At 36.7% G+C, this 23,513-nt stretch overlaps 1 protein-coding gene across 1 annotated transcript in view; it reads left to right on the plus strand.

The window, feature by feature from the left end:
• The window catches only part of stat5a (signal transducer and activator of transcription 5a), an 85,443-nt gene that overhangs the window by 56,951 nt on the left and 4,979 nt on the right, over positions 1 to 23,513 (plus strand). Inside the window, exons 6-18 of the mRNA XM_084135709.1 lie at positions 356 to 530; positions 1,011 to 1,141; positions 1,718 to 1,869; positions 2,046 to 2,201; positions 5,516 to 5,695; positions 5,972 to 6,059; positions 6,681 to 6,803; positions 7,571 to 7,663; positions 9,838 to 10,044; positions 18,427 to 18,521; positions 21,519 to 21,661; positions 21,962 to 22,117; positions 23,153 to 23,204. Of these exons, the coding sequence (XP_083991835.1) occupies positions 356 to 530; positions 1,011 to 1,141; positions 1,718 to 1,869; positions 2,046 to 2,201; positions 5,516 to 5,695; positions 5,972 to 6,059; positions 6,681 to 6,803; positions 7,571 to 7,663; positions 9,838 to 10,044; positions 18,427 to 18,521; positions 21,519 to 21,661; positions 21,962 to 22,117; positions 23,153 to 23,204 (1,751 nt within the window). The remainder of the gene's footprint in view (positions 1 to 355; positions 531 to 1,010; positions 1,142 to 1,717; positions 1,870 to 2,045; positions 2,202 to 5,515; positions 5,696 to 5,971; positions 6,060 to 6,680; positions 6,804 to 7,570; positions 7,664 to 9,837; positions 10,045 to 18,426; positions 18,522 to 21,518; positions 21,662 to 21,961; positions 22,118 to 23,152; positions 23,205 to 23,513) is intronic.

Here is a 23,513-nt window from a genome sequence, read left to right on the forward strand (position 1 = left end):
CAAACAATATTTAGTTTGCTCAAACACACATATACGTGCACCCAGTCTTACGTGGGAATAGAGGAATAACCTCACCTGCGTGGGTTATTCATACACAATGGGACAGAGAGGATAAGGACAGTATACATATTGAAGCTTTGGTTTGTGGGATTTTCATAGAAGAACCGTTGATCAGGTTGTTTTAAAGGTATCTACAAACTTTCTTCATGCTGCTAGTTTATCAAAACTAAAACAAAAAGTTGAATTATATCATGCTTCTATGCTTTTCTGAAATATTCTGTTATAATTTTGTGTAACATGAAACTGAACGTTGAACTATGGTTGGTTGTCACTCATGTGTGTCTGTGATTGGCAGTCAAGCTCACCGGTGGGCGGGGTGATGGACAGCATGTCGCAGAAGTACCATCAGATAAACCAGGCGTTTGAGGAGCTCAGAATATTGACTCAGGACACAGAGAATGACCTTAGAAAACTACAGCACAACCAGGAGTACTTCATTATACAATACCAGGAGAGCCTCAGAATACAGGGTATATGTCCACACACATTTACATCTATACATGCAGCAAACGCTGTTATCCTTGCATTCAAAATATACTTTTCATCAGTTCATGTATTCCCTGCATGGAAATCAAACTTTGCCATTGTAAGAGCCATGCTTTGCTGTTTGAGCTACAGGACACACACACACACATAGCCATGACTATTTTATCATTCAACTCATCATACAGCAAAAAATATCCTTATTAAAACAGTCTGGATGTTCACGTAATTCCTGAGAATACCATTGAATTAAGTCTGAATTTAGACCTCTAATAATTTATAAATAAGCATTATTTGTAAAGATAATTGCTATAATAAAAAAAGAAAGAAAACTGTTTGTCACAGGAATTGCTAGATTCACAACCCACTTTTTTCATACCCAGATCGCTCTTCTACATACGAGAATATGGGAATTTTATTTTTCAAAACTTATGTTTGTGGAATAAATCTTCCTCTGCTTTGTGCAGCTCAGTTATCAAGCCTGGCCACGCTGCCTCCAGCAGACCGACAGCTACGAGAGCCCAGCCTGCTCAGCAAGAGAGCCACAGTAGAGGCCTGGCTGACCCGAGAGGCCAACACCCTGCAGAAATACAGACTGGTACTCACACATACACGCTCGCAATGAATAGTGTGTATAGCATTAGCATAATGAAACACTCAAACTGTAACATTAGTAGCACATGCTTTTAAGAGCCACGTCTTAAACATTTATAGCAAGTTTGTTTTTGTTTTTAAGAAATTAAAACTTTTATTCAGCAAGGATGCATTAAATTAATAAAAAAGGTACAGTAAAGACAACAATGTTACAAAGACTTCTATTACAAATAAATGCTGTTTTGATCATTCTATTTATCAAAAAATGTATCTTCGATAATCCATTTCACTTGGGTATACATCACAATACAGAAGAAAATGTTGTTTTATCACGACTTTAAGGCATACACAAATTACCTCTGTTTTAATTGGCTTACCTGGTAAAAAGAGGAACACGTTCATTTCAAAAGATACTGTTTACTATTATATGTCTTCTTTAAATTGAAAACAACAGTTTCACTTGATGTTACACATTCGTTTTCAAGTACAGTACTAAACTTGAGGGCCGTTGTCATTTACATGAGTACAGTACATATGTTCAAGTCTGTTCAAGCTAGTGTGTGTGTGTGTGTGTGCTCAGGGCTTGGCAGAGAAACACCAGAAGACACTGGCATTGCTACGGAAACAGCAGACGGTGATTCTTGATGATGAGCTGATTCAGTGGAAGAGACGTCAACAGCTGGCTGGCAACGGAGGGCCGCCCGAAGGAGGACTGGACATACTGCAGTCATGGTGCGCACACACACTTACTTAGGATGTATCATAGACCTCTATTGTTTTTAAAGCTGAAGTTAATTATAATTACTACAGATTAACCCAAACACTTTGCATTTACATTACACATACACAACTTGTGATCTTTCATTCATGTTTTCGTTACACATTTCTGCTTGTGTGCATGTGCACAGGTGTGAGAAGCTAGCAGAAACCATTTGGCAGAATCGTCAGCAGATCCGGAGGGCGGAGCATCTGAGACAGCAGCTGCCCATTCCTGGCCCCATCGAAGAGCTGCTGACCGAACTCAACGGCACCATCACAGACATCATCTCCGCTTTAGTCACCAGGTATGTGTGTGTTCGGGAGAGAGAGAGAGAGAGAGAGAGAGAGTAGCAGTTCAGTTAAGGTTAAGTGATTGCAAAGTGGAGTAACACAACCAATATCCTCACTGTAATCAACATCATGTATTATTATATGCACTCTTTCTAGGCATTGCTACTATTTAAGTGTTGACTTCACAATGCATTTGAAAGCATCATATTAGTTGCCATGGTGACATGCCAACCACATTCAAAGTCATACATCAGCTTCCTTTCAGTTTTCTGTATGTGTGTTTATTTTTTCACTCAGTATAGAGTCTGGGTTGTGGGTTGAACATTTATATTTAATTATTTAGCAGACGCTTTTATCCAAAGCGACTTAGAAATGAGGAGAGCAACAGAAGCAAACAAACTAACAAAACGGCAGCAATATGCAAGTGTCGTGACCAGTCTCCAGTTAGTCCAGCACAGTACACATAGCAAAGTGTTTATTTTTTGTTTTTGTTTTTTAAACAGATATAGAATAGTATTTTTTGTTTTTGTTTTTTAAACAGATATAGAATAGTATTTTTTGTTTTAGTTTTTTAAACAGATATAGAATAGTAAGTGTTAGTATTAATGGGTCAAGTGTTGCCGGAAAAGATGCGTCTTCAGCAGTTTCTTGAAAATGGCTATGGACTCAGCAGCTCGGGTTGAGTTAGACAGGTCATTCCACCAGCAGGGAACAGGCGAAGGTCCGTAAAAATTGATTTTGTGCCTTTTTGAGATGGTACCACAAGGCACCGTTCACTTGCAGAACGCAAGCTTCTGGAGGGCACATAGGTCTAGTTCTGTAGGCAGAGATCAGTGCCTTGAATTTGATGCGATCAGCAATTGGCAACCAGTACAAGTTTATGAGGAGAGGTGTGATGTGCGCTCTCTTCAGCTCATTAAAGACCTCTCTTGCTGCTGTATTCTGAATCAGTTGCAGAGGTTTGACAGTACATGCTGGAAGACCTGCCAAGAGAGCATTACTATAGTCCAGTCTGGATAAAACAAGATCATGGACAAGGAATTGTGTAGCAAGGGCCTGATCTTCCTAATGTTGTATAAGGCAAATCTGCAGGACCAGGCAGTTCTAGCCATGTGGTCTGTGAAGTTCAACTCATCATAAATCACAACTCTGAGGATCCTGGCTGTCCTGGATGGAGTTATGGTTGACAAACCCAGCTGAATGGAAGTTGTGATGAAATGTTGGGTTGGCAGAGATCACAAGCAGCTCTGTCTTTGCAGGGTTTAGTTTAAGGTGGTGGTCCTTCATCCAGTCCGAAATGTCTGTCAGGCTGAGATGTGAGTAGCTACCATCAGATTATTTGGCTGGAATGAGAGATAGAGTTGTGTGTCATCAGCATACCATTGATAGGAACAACCATTTTTCTGAATGACGGTGTAGATGGGAAAGAGAAGTGGTCCAGGCACTGAGCCCTGAGGCACCCCCATAAAGTAGCTAGATGTTGCAACCTACCTATATGAATAATGAATATGAATAATCTAAAAAGAAATATTAAAGGGATATATTTCACCCCAAAAATACTTACTCTCATGCCATTCCAAACTGTTTGACTTTCTTTAATATGTTACACAAATTGTGCCAGTCACTTTTTCCATGAAATGACAATAAATGGGCTTCAAAAAGGATGCAAAAGCATTATAAATGTATCAAAGTGGGCCATACACAACTCATGCACTATGTTCCTAGTTTTCTAAAGCCAAACAGTACAGTAGCTTTTTTGTGAAACAGATGGAAATTCAAGTCATTATTCACAGAAAATATATACCTTAGTTCATGAAAGTTCATTCTTCATGAAACTGCTACTTCTATCATGAACCATTATTTATGCACCTAGGAAAACTAGGGCATATGTCAAGTTTCAATGACTAGCAACTTTACTCTGCTAAAAGTTTTGGGCCAGTAAGATGCTCACCAAGGCTGCTTTTGTTTGATCGAAAATACAGTAAAAACATACTGACAAATATGACATTGTGAAATATAACAAAATAAAATACAATACAAAATAAAATAAGTGTTTTCTGTTTTAATATATTTTACAATGTTATTTATTCCTGTGATGGGAAATCAGAATTTTCAGCAACCAAGTCAAATTGACCTCTTTATGATAGTTTCATCATGCTTTTGCATCCTTTTTGAAGCTTGAAATCCCCAGTCTTTTTCTGTTCCTGAAGGAAATATAGTCATTATATAGTCATTAGTGTGAATAATGATGACGCAATTTTTCCTATTAATGATGACGAAATCCTTTCACATTGTTCATTCTCACAATTTATGAAATCAAAAGAGGTGCCAAATTAGTTTATGTATCATTCACCCTGTGTATACTCGTGTGAATCTCTGAGAAATCAACAGAGGCCATTTGTCAGAGACATTCAGTCGTTACTTTTGTGGCACACTGGGGATGTCTACAAACTTCTGCTCTCCTTCACTCTCTTTCTCATCATATCTTTTGTCAGTGTTCACACCTACCACAGTGGATGAATGTGGGGGTACATTCATGTGTGTGTGTTTGGTGCCTCAGGCCAAGCAGCCATTGAAACAACTGAGCTTAATAGGATGGTCCTTTTTAGACATTCTTTTGACTTTATGTAACATGTCACATACATGTCAACTAACTGAGTGTTAGTTGAGTATTAGTAGACTGTTAGGGGTAGGGCATGTAGAATAAGGGGTTAGGGTTAGTAGAATAAGTTGACATGTATGTGAAATGTTACTTATAGTCAACAGAATGTCTAAAGGGGACCATCAAAATAAAGTGTTACCATGACATTTCCTGATCCAGTTCCCCCTCTTCTCATCATTCCATATCCTCTCTTTACTATAAAATAAGAAATAAGAAAAAAATATATTTTATATTTATTTAATATATTTTGTGTGGAAACCATGTTTTCAGGATTCTTTAATAAATCAATTTCAAAAGTATGGATCACATACCCATATACACATAAGGGAGAAGGGAGGAAGAAATATATTTCAGCGCTTTGCATTCTCCTACTTTATCCTTGAGAAACTTTGCATTAACTCGCAAGCTTTTTTTGCGAGCGAATGTAAAATTTAATTAAAATTTTGTAGCAATGTAAATGTCTTTACTGTCCCCTTTTTATCAATTTGATGCATATTTGAAGAATAAAGATATTAATTTCTTTAAAACAACTGACTGGCCCTTGACTTTTGAACGATAGTGTACATGTGTTTTTTCCTGTAAATATACTGTATGTTTTATGGATTAGGGTTTACAGTAAATATGTGTATGTGTGTGTGTGTGTGTGTGTGTGTGTTTTCTCTGCAGTACCTTTATCATCGAAAAGCAGCCTCCTCAGGTGCTGAAAACACAAACTAAATTTGCTGCGACAGTGCGTTTGCTGGTAGGTGGGAAACTCAACGTGCACATGAACCCACCGCAGGTTAAAGCCACCATCATCAGCGAACAACAGGCCAAGGCCTTGCTCAAGAATGAAAACACCAGAAAGTGAGCAGAAACACAACACATTGTATTTAGTAACTCCTTTGAGTGTTGTTGATTACTCATTGTGAATTGGCCTAATATGCCTGGAGCTGAAAAGCATGTTTCATCAGGCACCCTGATACACAATCCTACATTTATGAACACACACATTTTTTTGCACAAACCCAATTTTCAGCTGCATTTGCCACTTAATGGACTCTGATCTTGGTTAAAATTCTTATCTCCATCTTTACGTCTACATGCTGATTAATATTCTCTGTATATGTGTCTGTCTAACAGTGACAGCAGTGGCGAGATCTTGAATAACAACTGTGTGATGGAGTACCACCAGACCACAGGCACCCTCAGTGCACACTTTAGAAACATGGTGAGTGCACTGTGGCCGTCTAGGGGCTAACTTTAGAAAAAATGTCTGTAAGAGTGTGTGAATGTTTCAAAGTACGCTGTAAGCCACCATTTAAGTTTATTCATAATTTACTCTGTGCCTTCAGAGAACAGAGATCTACTCTCGGTTACATATCAACCATGACAAACAATAACAAAATAATTATATTATTTCTGTACATTAGTTAACCAGAAAGTGTAACAATTACTTGTTACCCAAGTAATTCTGTCTTACTTTTGTACACTATATTTTATTTGTTTATAATAAAAGGAAGTTTAAATGAAAAATGACTAAAACATGAAATGAAAAACATGAAACTTTTTTTATTATAAACACTTGGTTAGGCAATTTGTTGTCTAATTTAACATTCGTGATTCATATACTGTGAATGACATTTGTAGATGTAGCCTAAGTATTTTTGGGAGGGTGTTTTGTGTGAAAGTGACTCATGTTGAATGGGAAGAAGAAATCAATCCTCTCTCTCCCTCTCTCCCTCTCTCCCTCTCTCTCTCTCTCTCTCTCTCTCTCTCTCTCTCTCTCTCTCTCTCTCTCTCTCTCTCTCTCTCTCTCTCTCTCTCTATCTATCTATCTATCTATCTATAGTCTCTGAAGCGGATCAGGCGTTCAGACCGCAGAGGAGCGGAGTCTGTTACAGAGGAGAAGTTCACCATTTTGTTTGAATCACAGTTCAGTGTTGGCGGAAATGAGCTGGTATTTCAGGTTAAGGTGAGATTGAGATGAACTGTAATATTGAACTGTCTCATCAACTGTTACGAACCACATATAGGGATGTAGAAATAATTATAAATGAGACTTTTCTCAGTTAATCACATAGATTGTCATTAATTTTCAAACAAAAATGACCATGTACATTTTAGACTGGAGTTGCTTTTTGGTTAATTCAGTCGAAATATTTTTTTTGTATATTTAGCAGTACAAACAGTTATAGTTGTTATATTTATGCTACACATTACTGTTCAAAACATTTCTATTATTTATTTATTTAATGGCAGCAATTACTCCAGTCTTCAGTCACATGATCCTTCCGAAATCATACTGATGTAAACTCGCAATTGTGAGATAAAAAGTCGCAATTATCTTTTAAAATGTTTTATTTTGTGGCGGAAACAAGCTTCCATAGATATGCTTATTTGCTGTGCAAGAAAAAAATATTATTATCAGTATTGAAAACTGTTGTTTTTGTAGATATTTTTTTTAGGATTCTTTGATGAATGGAAAAATAAAAAAAACAGCATTTATTTTTAAATAAAAAGATTTTTTTAACAATATAGAAGTTTTTACTGTCACTTTTGATCAATTTAATGCATCCTTCCTGAACAAAAGTATAATTTATTTATTTCAAAAGAAAAAATCTTACTGACCCCACATTTTTGAATGTTATTGTACAATTAATATTATTAAAGTGATTATGTATAATAAAGTCAATTGCAACTTGGTTCATTCATTTTTCTCATCCACACATTTCCCCCCAGACTCTCTCTTTGCCTGTGGTGGTAATAGTCCATGGAAGTCAAGACAACAATGCTACAGCCACAGTTCTATGGGACAATGCATTTGCTGAACCGGTTAGTTCCTGATAACATCAGTGCATCTTTGGTTGGGGGTTGAAGTTCAGGCCATCATTATTGTGCCCTTGAGCAAAGTACTTAATACCAGGGAGGCTGTCCCTGTTATAAGCTCATGAGGCCATTGTATGGCGAAATCACAAGAAAGTAGTGGAAATAAATTCCCAGGTCATGTGGCAATGAATAAAGATCCTATAACTTAACCGTGTTGAACATCAAAAATCACCCCTGACTTGACAACACACAAGACTAATTCTTCAAACCATACGTAATGTAATTTCTCTCCCACTCACCAGGATTTTAAACTCCCCACAACAAACAAAACTGTCATGTTTCATAGCGTGGGTGTTGATTGGATGGCTAACGACATATGACTAACATTCCTTTACTGTACCCTTATTCTCCTTAAAGGAACAGTGCATCCATAAATGGATATCCTGTCATCATTTACTCACCCTCATGTCATTCCAAACCTGTATTACTTTTTCTTCCCTGGAACACAAAAGGAGAAGTGAGTGAATGGTGACCAGTGGCTGTCAAACTACAAAAAGCACAATAAAAACATACATGTAGTTCATATTAGGTTTTTCAAGAGATGTCTAGTTAGTATCATATCATTATGAGTCACTAATAAATTTTTCTTAAAGGCAGCAGTGAATGGCATGCGTACAGAACATGTTAGATACTTATGCAAATCAAGCAGGATATGGTGAGTGAAGGAGTTGATGTAATATACCCCTCTATATTGTCATGAAATTTCTCTGTTCTTTTCCTAAAAACAAGCTTAAAACCAGGTTTCATTTTGAGATTGGTGGGGACATTTTTGCACTTTTGACTACAATTTCAAGTAATCTAAAGCCTTTATTTCTAGACATGGTAGCCAACCCACTCATAACATGATTTTGATTATGTAAACCAACAACATTACAATTTAGCTTTCTGTACTTTATGATAGAATATAATAAATTACATAAACAAGCAAAAATAGTTATAATCATAAATAATAAACAAGCATACATTCATAACACCCAAAAGGTTTTGAGTCTATATTGACTTCAATTAATCAATTCTGTAATGTGATAAGTTAAAAGTCAGTAATGACGACAAGAAGGCTGTTTGACAGATACTTAACTTTACTCTGTCCATATAGTGCAATCGTCAACATACAGTACATCAGCATCAGAGTACATATACATAATGTATGTAGAGCACTTGCAGGCAGTGTGCAAATTGCAGTGTTTTTAGGGGTCAGGGTGCTCTTATTGACGCTGTAGTGTATATTCTTTTAACTGGACCATCAATGATTTTAGAAGAAAATGCAACCAGGAGTCTACTGTTGCTAATGTAACAAACACAGCTTTCACGTGCATCTGATCGAAAGATAAACCACATGCTCTTATTTCAGTGTTGTTTTTATTTTTGTGGGTATTTCAGGTTGCTATGCACATTCAGTTTTTAACATTGAGCTCATTTTTTTGTAAATTTGGAGTGCTGTCAGTACAGAGAACAACGACAAAAATCGGTCTTGCCTACACCGTGTTATCCTCTTTTTAAAATTTGCACCCTGTTGACTTAAATGGGGCAAGTTTTAAACCTGCTTTTAGCCTCTTAACATCCTTGATGTGTCATTACAAGTGCACAGCCATGTGGAGTGATTCCTTCAGAGTGAACACGGTGAATCTGACTGCAGTAGATGTGAAAGATATGAATAAAAGTGATGTTAATTCAGCCAGCGCACATACCTGTATTTACTTCCTGTTTTCGGTCGAAGTCCACAGTAGTCGATTGTCGAGTTCACGCGCGTGATCATAGTGAACAGTGGAGAACTCGACAAACATCACTTTTATTCATATCTTTCACATCTACTGCAGTCAGATTCACCGTGTTCACTCTGAAGGAATCACTCACATTGGCTGTGAGTGATAATCTCATGTAATGGCAATGGTACGACCCCTATATTTCAGATGCGGCCAAAATTACAACAGTGGTTACATGTACATTTATTTTAATTGTTTGATCAAAATTATTGCTAGGGGCAATTCAGTAGTCGCTGGATATTGCTTCCCTACTAAATTTTATGTCCTTGCTTAAAACCAAAGTGATTGTGACCCACTGAGAACCTGCCTGATGAATAAAGGTTTTGATAAGGTCCTATATTTTTCATTCTCTCTCAGGGACGGGTGCCCTTTATTGTGCCTGACAAGGTGTTATGGCCGCAGTTGTGTGAGGCTCTGAATATGAAGTACAAGGCAGAAGTGCAGTCAAATCGAGGTCTGTCCGAGGGGAATCTCGTCTTCCTTGCTCAGAAAGCCTTCAGCAGCTCCAGCGTCAACCCGGAGGAATACCGCAACATGACCATGACCTGGTCACAGTTTAACAGGGTAAATACACAACTCAATCTCAACCACAGTACTGTACTGAATTAGTTTAAGAGGTCAGAACTCTTCTGTAAAATCCTTGTCTACCCATACCAGTGAAAAAAATGCATAGAAGGAAATACCTATCAAAGAAAACACAAAAAATAAATAGATCAATAAAAATAGATTATGCAAGATAAAGACTAATGGATTGTTGGTTTAGGGAGGTCAAATATTTTATTTATATTTCAGATATGTATACACATACATGTATATAAATACACACACACTACCGTTCAAAAGTTTGATTTTTAAATAAGTAAATTTTGCTCACCGAGGCTGTATTTATTTGATCAAAAATACAGTAAAATGGTCATTTTTGTGAAATATTATAATTTAAAATAACTGTTTTCTATTTTAATACATTTTAAAATGCAATTTATTCCTGTGATGACAAAGCTGACTTTTCTCCTGTGTCACATTATCCAGAAATCACTATAATATGCTGATTTGGTGCTCAAGAAACATTTCTTATTATTATCAGTTGAATTTTTTTCAGGATAATTTCATGAATAGAAGATTCAAAAGAACTGCATTTATTTTAAATAAAAATATTTTATAACCATGTATAAGTCCTTAATGTCACTCAGTTTAATACATCCTTGTTATAGAAGTATTGTATACTGTATAAGTATATAAAAAGTATTAACTGACCCAAACTTTTGAGCTATTTTCATTGGTGAAGCAAAATGCAAACTGACTGCCAATATTGGGTCTAAAATGTAAATCATCGAGTAATCAGTCATAATGACGTGTCCCATGCTGTTTTTGAAACCCATCTCGAAATCTCTAAACCCCTGCGTTTAGTTGCGCTCCATCTAGCTGTTCTTCAATACAAGTATTTTTTGTACTTCCCTATTGGTCATGAGCTTTATATGAGCTTCAGTTAAGCCGAAAGCAACATGGCCAGTTCATTTGTAACAAATTTTTCGACCATGACTGTGACCTGCTGCTCTGTTACTCAACAGCACTGCCTTTATCGAGCAATGTTCTCACAGATGGCTTAATCCTAAACTAGTCTCTCATCATTCTGGCTTTGTTTTCTTCATTTTAAGTGGCGATCCGCCGACCTGGGGCAGCATGTTAGCCGATCAAATTGACATTGCTTCTCGTCCATTGCAATAGTTAATGGTTATTCAGAAAGTGAGGTTTGATCGGAGAGCTTTTGATGTGCAGGCAGGCCTAAGGCTGTGGCTGCCTTTGAAAATGGCCATGTGCTGATCTGCTACATTAACCGGGCAGTGTTCCCAACAGAGGCCTTTGGAATTTAGGCACTGTATGCGTTTATGGCTTTGTTTATTTACGCACAAGTCACTGATACTCACTATGCACACACTTGCACAGATAGACACCAAGTAATCTTCACGATTGATGCGTTCATGGACTGGGGTCCAAAAGTCTAAGAACATTAGTGGAAATGTTTGAATCAAAAGTTAAATGTATGTGAAAAAGTTAGTTTACATTAGTTAATGTATTAACTAACATTAACTAACAATGAGTAATATAGTTCTTACAGTATTTATTAATTTTGGTTGAATTAAATAGCTCATCGTTAATTCATGTTAGCTCAGGACTAAATAATATGGTTACACTTTAAAATAAGGTCTCATTTGTTAACATTAGTTAATGCATTAACTAACAATGAGCAATACATTTGTTACAGTATTTATTAATCTTTGTTAATGTTAGTTAATCAAAATAGAGTTGTTCATGTTAGGTCACAGTGCATTATTTAATGTTAACAAATACAACATTTGATTTTAATAGTGTATTAGTAAATGTTGGAATTAACATTAAATAAGATTAATAAATGCTGTAGAAGTATTGTTTATTATTAGTTCATGTTAACTTAAGTAGTTTAACTAACTAATGAAACCTTATTGTAAATGAAACCTGTAGTGTTACCAATAATATTAACAGATACAATTTTTGATTTTAATGATGTGTTAGTAAATGTTGACATTAACATTAAAGGTGCTGTATGTATTTTATTTAATTAGCATTATTTTTACTGTACCAAAGCATAAAAAAAAACCCATAATGGGCCCTATTTTAACGATCTGAAACGCAAGTGTCAAAGCGCAAAGCGCAAGTAACTTTGTGGGCGGGTCTCGGCGCTGTTGCTATTTTCCCGGCGGGATAAATGACTCTTGCGCCAGGCGCAAATCTTAAATGGGTTGGTCTGAAGTAGCTTCATTATTCATAGGTGTGGTTTGGGCATAACGTGAAATAAACCAATCAGAGCATCATCTCACATTCCCTTTAAGAGCAGACGCGCTTTTTCCTTGGCGTATTGCTATTATAACGGCAGATTTGCCAGGCGCGCGCCAGGAGCGGTTCACAGCCGAGGAGAGCAACGCTCTCGTCACGGCCGTAAAAGAGAGAGAAGTGACATTGGGGATGGAGAAACACACCCAAATTAACTTCGGTTAAACGGGTATATAATAATGTGGGTAAATGTGTAAGCTAGATGTATGCTTTTATAATAAATTGTCTATCTATCTATCTATCTATCTATCTATCTATCTATCTATCTATCTATCTATCTATCTATCTATCGTTTGTAATAATATGATTTGCAAAAATGAAAACTGCTGCTTCTGTTTAGATTAGAGAATCAAAGTGTATGCGCGTTGTGCACGCTATACATTATGGTCAAGCATGCGCCCTTAAAATAGCATAATGAACAACGGATTGTTTGCGCCGGAACACGCCTCTTTTTTTGCGCTGAACCGCCCAGGGAGCGCAAGTTCATTCCCTAGTTTAGCGACGTGCTTCTGTGGAGGGAAAAGCGCGCTTTGCGCGGGTGCAAAATAGGAATGAAACATGCGTCGGTGTACAAAGTCAATTGCGCTGGGTGCAAGATAGGGCCCAATATGTTTGCAGATATTTAGGAAACGTCAGGGTTTTTCCTGGGTGAAAAATGGTCTTTGGTGGTGGCAGACGAACACTGTCATCCACAAACACAGTACAAAAAAAAAAAGTACAAAATCCCAGTACTGACAATAAATGCATAAACCGCTTGTAATATAAACTTGTGCTATTTATTTATGAAATAAAAAAATAATCACTGTCAGGACAGACCATAAGTGCTTAGAACTATTTTATATGTAAATATTAGTAATAAAAAAAATGAACAAAGTAACACATTACATAGAAAAAGTGGCAGGTCTGTTATTTTGTATTTACACTCCAAGACTTAATGCACTGATCATTTGACATACAGTATCAGACTGTATTGTTCAATCACATTCAGTTGCACATTTAAATATGGTTTTCAATCCAGAAACTTAGCAATGTGTAGTTAGCAGCATGAAAAACATACTATACAACTATACACTAGGGGTGTAACAGTACATTGAAGTCACGGTTCGGTACGTACCTCGGTTTTGGGGTCACGTTTCGATGCGAGTTCAGTACAACAGGAAAAAGCTACAAATTCCCAATGCTAGGTTTCTTTTCATTTATTTTGAACAGACAGTAGTGCAAATTACAATTTATTCCACTTAGCGGCATTTAGTCCCCTAGTTCTTATAGTACAGCATCCTTTATTGTTTTAAAGCTGCACTAGGGGATCTAGGAAATGCTAACGTTAGCCTGCTAGCATTGCAAGCATACGAACCCACTCTCCCTGCAAATCGCTGTCCAAAGCTACGCCTCATCCAAAACACATTGTACACACACACAGCTGCTTTCGGCAAAGCTTCACAAGAGACGGCGTTAAACTACCTCATGTCTCAAAGCACATAACATTACAATAATAATGAACGTAAACAACTTAGAAAGCTTGTTCCTGACTGCTGCAGATTCATTGCGGTGTTGATACTGTTGACATGGAAACGCATAATTCCGAGTCTGAGGACGTGAACAGCTCCGGTTAGAACGTCACGGGTTGCCGTCTCTTAATTACGGTAGCTATGGTGTGAACGCAGCATAAGCTGGTTGTTTTGGAGGAACTGTAAATATTGGCTGCTGTTTGTTTGCGCTGCTCCGTGACCAACGTCTGTCTGTACTCTGCATACCATGAAACGCGCTGATGACGTATGATGTTTGCGCGAACAGGGTGCACGAGGGTATATAAAAACAAACGTTGACAGGCAGGAAGGATATCGTATTTCATTCGGACCGAATATAATGATTGGATTTACATTTTATGGTCCTACGCCTTCCACGGACGATATATATTTATAAAAATACATTTAGACCGTTTAACATAGTGATTGCTATCAGGATATGAGGAGACTTTCAACCAGTATAACAAAAAACAATTCTGTAAAATAGAGAATCACCTATTGCACCTTTAAGCACTAAGCAGTATACAAAATGCACTCTTGCATAGGTTCCATCTGAACTCACCAATGGAGAGTGGCCATTCTTGTTTTGGGTTGGTGCATAGATTGTCTCTTCTTCTGCTGCTCTTTTTGCTGTTAGCAAACAGCACTGCATTACCACACGCGCCCCCTTCTGGATTGGAGTGTGGATTGCCTGTGACTGGTGCATATAGTCAGACGACGAATACAGTCAAACCATGACATCTGTACACACACAGAACAGACATCTAGCAAATATTCATGATATATTCTGTTTGGGTCGGATGTTTATTTCAATTTTCAAAAGCGTTTTTTTTATAAATGGCGTACTGTACCTTTAACAAATGGAACCTTATTGTAAAGTGTTACCAAATATTCTATTTATTTTCATGTTTAAATTAGATTCCAAATTTTGACATCTAAACCCCGTTGTTCGTTCAAGAGACATCAGTGCATCCGTGTGTTTGTGTGTCTCTGTGTGGTCTGCCATGCTAACTACTGAAGCGGTCAGGGCACGGGACACCATGTTCTAAGAAATAGAGTGATTAAAGTGAAAGAGATGGAGACAGGACTGAAGACAGGAAGCGTTCATCTCTCTAAGTAATGTGACTTTGCTTTTGGATCACTGATTAAAAACAGAATGAACACGTAGTAGAGGATCATGCTCTGATTTAAGCAGTCATGCCTGCGTTTCATAAACCCTGAACGTTCACTGTATCACATGCACTTCTAGCTGTTTACTCTCTGATTCATGTCAACTCCATGTCCATTTCCAATGAACACATCACTTGTGAGGAATATGGAAGTAAAATAATGTCAAATGTTTTTGAAATAAAAAGCCTGTTGAATTGCACTACTTGAAAAAAATAGGCATTGCATTAACCATGCTTGCATTTTAATGGATTGTATTTTTAGGGCTTGCATTTTTATGGGCTGAAATTCAACATGGTTGAATATTTAAGCTGTGAATATTTCAATTAAAAACATTTCAAACACCTTTTCATTATTAAAATTGTTGTATTCAAACGGTTTAAAAATACAACCTATAATATTCAACAGGCAATTTTCGGTCCATTCTATTTCGCTTTGCAAATTCGCTTCCACAAATTCAGTGGTTCAAATTCGACAGTAAATTCAACATTGACGTCCAGGAACTGCAGGAAAAGCAGTAGATTGCCGAGCATACTCTCCATCTGCTGTTAGTCGACCTCACCAGCAGGTGGTGCAAAAACGCATGTTTTTGACGAAGACCAGCAAAATTAGAGCAAGTCATTCATTCATAAAACTCATTTACAGCAATGTAAGTGTATTTGTGATTATTATGACGGCTGTTTTATGTTAAATTCAGTGCCTTCACGGTTACTTTTCCTGTGTAGCCTACATGCATCTTTCTCTACCGTGAACGAGATTATAATGTTATTCCCCGATGCGGATGTACAGATCCAATGTTCCATTTTTGAGGTTGACATATATTTCTCTTGGTTGTTTAGTTGCCTTAACTTTATATTGTGGCGATGTGCTGCATGCAGGCTATTAGGGTTTCCCTCAATACTTCAGGATTCCCCTGCTGGACATATACAACGCTTAACGTAGCTTAATGGACTACAGTGACGTAAAAGACCAAACTCGCAGGCAAGCAGATGGACTCAGAATAACGCGCAAAGCTGATCGTTTCCCAGTGATAGACTGGCATAAAGATGGCTTGATGTTGGACATTCGCACATTTAGGGACCGTCTCTAAAGTGTATACGACTTTGGTATACACGTTTCTAACTCCGATAGAACGACTTACAGTCATAAAACCAACTGTAAAGTGTTCATGTAGTGTCAGGCATAATGCGCACCCTTTAGATTTTTGATATTTATTCAAATCAATTTAAGTTTGCTATTGAAGTTAGAAACGTGTATGCCAATGTTGTATGCAACTTTAGAGACGGTCCCTAAATTTGCGAATGTCCAATGTCAAGCCAATTTTACATTTAGTCATTTAGCAGACGCTTTTATCCAAATCGATTTACAGTTAAACTAACAATAGGACAACAATATGCAAGTGCTATGACAGTTTGAGCTAATGCAATAATTGTAGGCATACTATATATGTATATATATATATATAGAGAGAGAGAGAGAGAGAGAGAAAATAGAATAGAATAGAATAGAATAGAATAGAATAGAATAGAATAGAAGAGAAAGTGTTAGTATTAATTGATCAAGTGTTGATTTTATGCCAGTATATCACGAAACGCTCAGCATGAAACTTTGCGCGTTAAGTTCATATTCTGAGTCCATCTTCTTGCCTGTAGCCTATATAGTAGCCTACAGCCTACTTCCCCAATAAGGTGCAAGATTGGTCTTTCATATCACTGTATTAGTCCATTAAGCTACGTTAAGCGTTTTGTCCCAACGGAAGGGGAATCCTTGAGTATGAGGTATTGAGGGAAACCGATTATAATCCTGTTCATGGTAGAGAAAGCTGATGACATGTAGGCTACACAGGGAAAGTAACAATGAAGTTATTGAATGAAACATAAACACAGCTTTTGTGTGTTTATCATCTTTTCCGCATATACTGACACAGATAATCATTTCCATTTTATGAATGAATGTCTTCGTCAACAACACGCGCTTTTGCACCTCCTGCTGGTGAGGTCGACTAACAGCAGATGGAGAGTATGCTCGGTAATCTACTGCTTTTCCTGCAGTTCCTGGACGTCAATGTTGAATTAACTGTCGAATTTGAACCACTGAATTTGTGGAAGCAAATTTTCAAAGCAAAATAAAATGGACTGAAAATTGCCGAAAATTGCCTATTTTTAAACAGTTTGAATATTTTGGAAGTGAAATATGAAAGGTGAATATGGATTATTGAATTTTTAATAATGAAAAGGTGTTTGAAATGTTTTTAATTGAAATATTCACAGCTTAAATATTCAACCATGTTGAATTTCAGCCCATAAAAATGCAAGCCCTAAAAATACAATGCATTAAAATGCAAGCATGGTTAATGAAATGCCTATTTTTTTTTTTCAAGTAGTGCAATTCAACAGGCTTTTTATTTCAAAAACATTTGACATTATTTTACTTCCATAGAGGAACACGTACCAGAAATTCAGCAGATTGTTTTTTCATACTTTCATTTATTATTTTTTTTATGTTCAGCATCTGTGAGGAAACAAGCTTCATACAGTACATGCATTTACAGTAAGAGGTTCTAGTCTACAACATGCTACTATGTCTTATGTAACACTGGATCTTTACACACTCTATAGATGTAGTCCTAGAAAAATAGATGTGGCAAAAAAAGAAAGGCAACAGTTTGCATTTGCTTTTTTCTAATTATGTTCAATTGCATAATTATTTTAACTTAATATTGTGAGTGAATTTACTCACCCTTATGATGTTCCAAACCTGACTTTTCTACTTCAATATTCTTTTTCTTCTTCAATATTTTGAAGAATGTTGGAGTTATGGAGACCAATTACTTGCATTGCATGGACAAAAAACATTTCTCAAAATATAGTTTTATATTCTATTAAGAAAGAAAGTCATACACATTTGGAACAACATGAGGATGAGTAAATGATGACATAATCGCCATATTTGGGTGAATTATCCCTTTAAAATGTTAAGTTGACATGATTTAAAATCTACAATCATTGTTAAAAATTATCAAGGAACTGAAAGAAAAGTTCTCAAGTTGTATCAGCTCTATGCAAAGTTTTCCCTTTATTTCTCACATTATCTCACACTATCATTATCACATTTCTCAAGTTATTAAATGTGACAACAAAATCAGCAACAAATCAATCAATCAATCAATCAATCACTGTAGATCTCTTTGGAAAAAAAGAAAGTATTTTATATTGACAGCATTGAGTTGCTTTAGTTTTGTCTTTGAAAGTTGTATTGTTAGAACTCCACAATACAACTTTAGGTAAATCTTTGGGGTTTTTCCCCAACATCATTTACTTGATCTAAGAATATATAATATATCATGTTAGTAATTTAAAACCCGATTTGCTTCTTGTCACTATAGGAGAGTTTACCAGGCAGGAACTTCACATTTTGGCAGTGGTTTGATGGTGTCATGGAACTTACTAAAAAACACCTGAAGCCCCACTGGAATGATGGGTAAGAACTGACTTCTGTGAGAACACGAAGACATATAAACATCACACTCCTACAGATTTAATGTTGAAGGTAACAATTAATCCATGTGTAAAGCCTAAAAAGAAAATCCCTCTTTGTTGCTCAGTCAATGAACAATCAGACAGAAAAAGGATAAATGCTGTTTCTCCTCACATAACAAAGACATCTCTCACACTCATCTGACAACGGTGCCATTTACACTGTCTGACCTAGTGAATCTCATGAAGAAATAACTGTGACATTTGTTCGTCTTTCGGTTATATGTGACTTTCAATGGAAAGTGCACTTATTTGACAGGCAAGAAAATGCCACAATTATTTATGATTATTGGCTGAAATATAAATTATTGAATAATAAATTGTATTTTTGTATGTAATTTAATTGCTTTTCCCTTGAAAAAGTAAAGTGAGGGATTACTCTTAATTTTTCTGTAATTTAATTACAGTTACTTCTGATTTAATTGCATTAAATACTGTATAGATGTACTATAAAACAATTCTATATAAAACATTGTGGATTTAACATCAACATTTAATGTCTGATGTTAAAATGTATGTTTTTAATGTAACCTTCTCCCTTTAAATACTTTGGTCAGTTCAAGAATAATTTATGCAATTTTATATTATTTATTTGATAGATTTCAAAGTTTCATTTCTATCATTGTATTGTTCAACTGGTCGAGGTTGATATGGGATTTAGAAAGTAATTAGTAATAAGTAATGAAATACATTTTTTAGACAGAGTAATTAGTAAATGAATCTAATTATACTGTTGAAGATGTAATCAGTAGCTAGTAATTAATTATTTTTTAGAGTAACACTGGTCATAATACAGAGGTGTCCAGTCCTGCTCCTGGAGGGCCACTGTCCTGCAAAGTTTAGCTCCAACCAGGCCCGCCCACAGAAATGACTGGGCCCCTGAAAAGGTCCAGTGAATGGGCCCTCCCCAAATCTGCTATAGGCTACTCATATCATGCGTGTGCTCTCTCTCTCTCTCTCTCCTACATTAACACAACTGAGAGAGACTCAGGGGCGCAACTACCCAGTGTCAGAAGGGTATGCAGCAACAATTTTGCTGTCACTGAGTGACAAAACAAAAAACAAAACAAAAAAGACAACAAATAAATAAATAAATAAGTGTGGCATGTAATGAGTGAGTAGGAACGAGTCAGAGTTAATAGATGAAATAAGTAAAAAAATGTCATTTATTAATACAATTGAACTATACTCCACAGTGATGAATCAAATAAATAAATAACCCCCCCGTAAGAATATTTTGTGCTTTTTAATGTTAAATTCATCAATCTGGTGCACTTCAAAAGAGTTCAAAATTAAAAACTCCAACCCATATTCAGTGTGCAAATTAAAAATTAAAACCTCTTTTAGTTACAGTGTCTGTCTACATTACACTACTACATGATAATAGTTATAATATTAATCCCATGATATAATAGCCATATATTGTAAAACAAATGCACTGAAAAATAAAGGAAACTTTCATAATTAGTTTTGTACTAATTTCTATACTTGAAAGAGTATATTTCTATACTTCACATTAAAGATGTGATTGGGCCAGCCCAGTGACCATCAAGAAAAGAACCGGTACTATACGGTTATCTGGACCATACGATGGCCTACCCCTAACCCCGCCCCTAAACCTACCCGTCACTGGTCCGGATAACCGTATAGTTCCAAAGAACCAATGGGCCGCTGATCTACTTGTTTCATGGGCCGGTGTTTCAGAAAAAAAACTAATGCTGACTTTTTTTTGACCAATGCATTACACCGGCACTAACCCAGCGCCGCCGATTAAGCAAAACAAAACAAAATGAATGTACAGTTTTATGGGCCGTTAAGACAAAAAAAGAAAAAAAGTATGGGATGCATCGGCCCAAAAAGCACGTCGGCCCACTGGGAATCTCCCGGTAGTCCCGATGGCCAGATGGATCTACATGCCTGGACGTCACACTTTAAATCCTACCTGTTGCCTTTCATCCACTTATTTAGCTGCTGTCTCATCAATTGACATGCCAGCTCCTTTTCCCTCTTTCTTTTTCTATTTTTAGCCCCCGCCAGCTTTTTTGCTTTATCCATTTTTTTCGACGCAACTCACTACTCGTACCTGCTGCTCGCTCAGCGCTCACGGCGCCCGCGCCCGCTCGCGATATTAAGTACAACAAAAAATAGCTTACTCAGACCATTTTCAGGAAAGGGGTGTTTCATTATGACACAGGCTACATTTTACTCAAGCAACATTAAATAAAATTCATTTTTTTCTCACTTTCAACAATTAATGGTGCTATTTTGGTTCAAAATAAAATATGGTAACTTTTGCTTATATTTAGGATGAACATAATTATAGCTGGACTGCATGGGCCCCCTCTAGCGGCTGGGCCCCAGAAAACGTTCCCCTTTATCCCCCCTTATGGACGGCCCTGGCTCCAACCCCAATTAAACACACCTGAATCAGCTAATAAAGGCCTTACTAGGCATACTAGAATCTTCCAGGCAGGTGTTTTGAGGCTTGTTGGAGCCAAACTCTGCCGGACAGTGGCCCTCCAGTAACGAGTTTGGACACCCCTATCATAATGTATCACATTCTTGTTGGATTCTGGTGATTTTGTTCATGTTTGATTGATATATATAATAGATGTATTCATAATGAAGTGCTCTTTGCCATGGCAACTGGCTGATTGAGAGAGAGTCCCGGTTAAGACTATACATTAAGACATTAAACTGGATGGATTAACAAAGGAGTAAGGTCTGAGAGACCTCTTGTGGGTTTGATAAGATCTGGCTCTCTCTCTCTTTTATTTTCTTATCTTTTTCCTGTTCAACCCCCAGTCGCCCATAACTTGTAATACTCTGTATACAAATCATGATAAAACTGAACAGTACACACACGATAACAGCCTCTCTGTGTGCAAATGCCCTTTTCTGCATGCGTGTTCACGTGTGTTTGTGTGCTTGTACTTCCCAGAGCAATTCTTGGCTTTGTGAATAAACAGCAAGCTCAGGACATGCTGATGTCCAAACCAAACGGAACCTTCCTGTTGCGCTTCAGTGACTCGGAAATCGGTGGCATCACCATAGCCTGGGTGGCAGAGAACCCTAACAAAGCAGGTAGAACCATTACTTTGCTCCTCCACTGCCATGGCTTGATTGCACTTTATAATATTCTGATTTATAATACACTCTTAAAAATAAAAGGCATTTAAATGTTTAAAAAAAATTGTAAATGATAAAAACTGGGTCAATGAATGGTTCTTTGGGGAACCAAAAATGGAACATTTTAGAACCTTTATTTTTAAGAGTGTAGGGACATTTTATGTGCTGTATTCCAAAAAAGACCATAAAGTGGCTTTAAATGCACATACAACTATTTCAAAGCTACAAAAGAGTGTGTATGTGTGTTCTTCACAGGGGAAAGGATGGTGTGGAACCTCATGCCATACACAACCAAAGACTTCTCTATCCGCTCCCTGGCAGATCGCATTAGTGACCTGAATCATCTACTGTACCTCTATCCCGACCGGCCCAAAGATGAGGTCTTCTCCAAATACTACACCCCTCCTCTGTGTAAGCTTGATCTTTAATTATCTATAGACAGAATTGTAAGTCAAATATGATAGTTGATCCTTTTTGACATTACTGAATTTATTTATACATCGTTCAAAGGTTTGGGGTCAGTATGATTTTTTTTTTTTTAAAGAAATTAATACTTTTATTCAGCAAGGATACAAGTGACAGGAAAGACATTTATAATTATACAAAAGATTACAATTTCAAATCAACGCTGTTCTTTTGAACTTTCTATTCATCAAAGAATCCAGAAAAAAAATGTATCAATCAGCACAACTCTTTTAAACATTGTGAATAAGAATAAGAAATAAGAAATGTTTTGCTGTATCTTGGTGAGACTTCTTTCAAAAACCTAGAAAAAGTTCACCAGTCCCTAACTTTTGAATGGTAGTGTATATTTATTATATATATATATATATATTTCTAAATTATTTATATGCACTAATATTTCATTACATATTTTAAGAGAATTTCTAAGAAAATAAGAGAGTTGAGAATTTTGAAAAGATTCATTTAAAAAGACTGAATGAAACGATTCATGAAAATGAATTAAACTTGCCAATTTGAACTTACCAATACTGTTTTGCAAGTTTAAATCAGAGATACCATTAAAACATCTTAACATCTGTCTTAACACCATACTCAGAAGTCACAAGACAAGGAAGGATTGTGAAATTAGTATAATTATGCAGTCTTTAGGAAACTTAATGATCACATTAAAATCCTCACAATAGGCACAAAGTTGCTTAATTTTATATAGCCAGTAAAATCATTATAAATACAGTTTGTTTGTTTGTGTGTGTGTGTGTGTGTGTGTGTGTGTGTGTGTGTGTGTGTGTGTGTGTGTGTGTGTGTGTGTGTGTGTGTGTGTGTGTTCGTTCTTAGGTTTAAATGAAAGTGTATCACTCTGGGTAATCTAGTGTGTTTGTGTGTGTTCTCTTTCACATTTGTATTCATGTGTACATATAGCAGTGTGAGCCAGTGTTATGTTATGGTTTAGGAATAATCTGTTTATCTTTTCCACTTCTCTAGCTAAAGCTGTGGACGGATACGTCAAACCACAGATCAAACAAGTAGTGCCAGAGTAAGTACACACACACCACTGTGTCTGTGTGTTTTTCTGACCTCAGTACAGGTCTTTAAATCTCTGATATTCTGGAGCTTACCTGTCATCTCAGAGCAGTAAATCTAATTGCACGCATTGCATTAGCCCTGGGCTGGCTCAGCGGCAGTTACAGGTTGCCACGGATACTTGAGACTCTGCTCTCATTCCACTTTTCAGAATATACTTAGCTCTATTAGCCTCATTAGCAGCATTATTTGTCCATAGGTGGACGACTACGACTGTCTTGTTAGCAAGCCGTCCACTTCGGTCAACCTCAGCAGGGAGTTA

Source organism: Abramis brama (genome assembly GCF_963993115.1).
Source record: "Abramis brama genome assembly, chromosome: 1".
NCBI lineage: Eukaryota > Metazoa > Chordata > Actinopteri > Cypriniformes > Leuciscidae > Abramis > Abramis brama.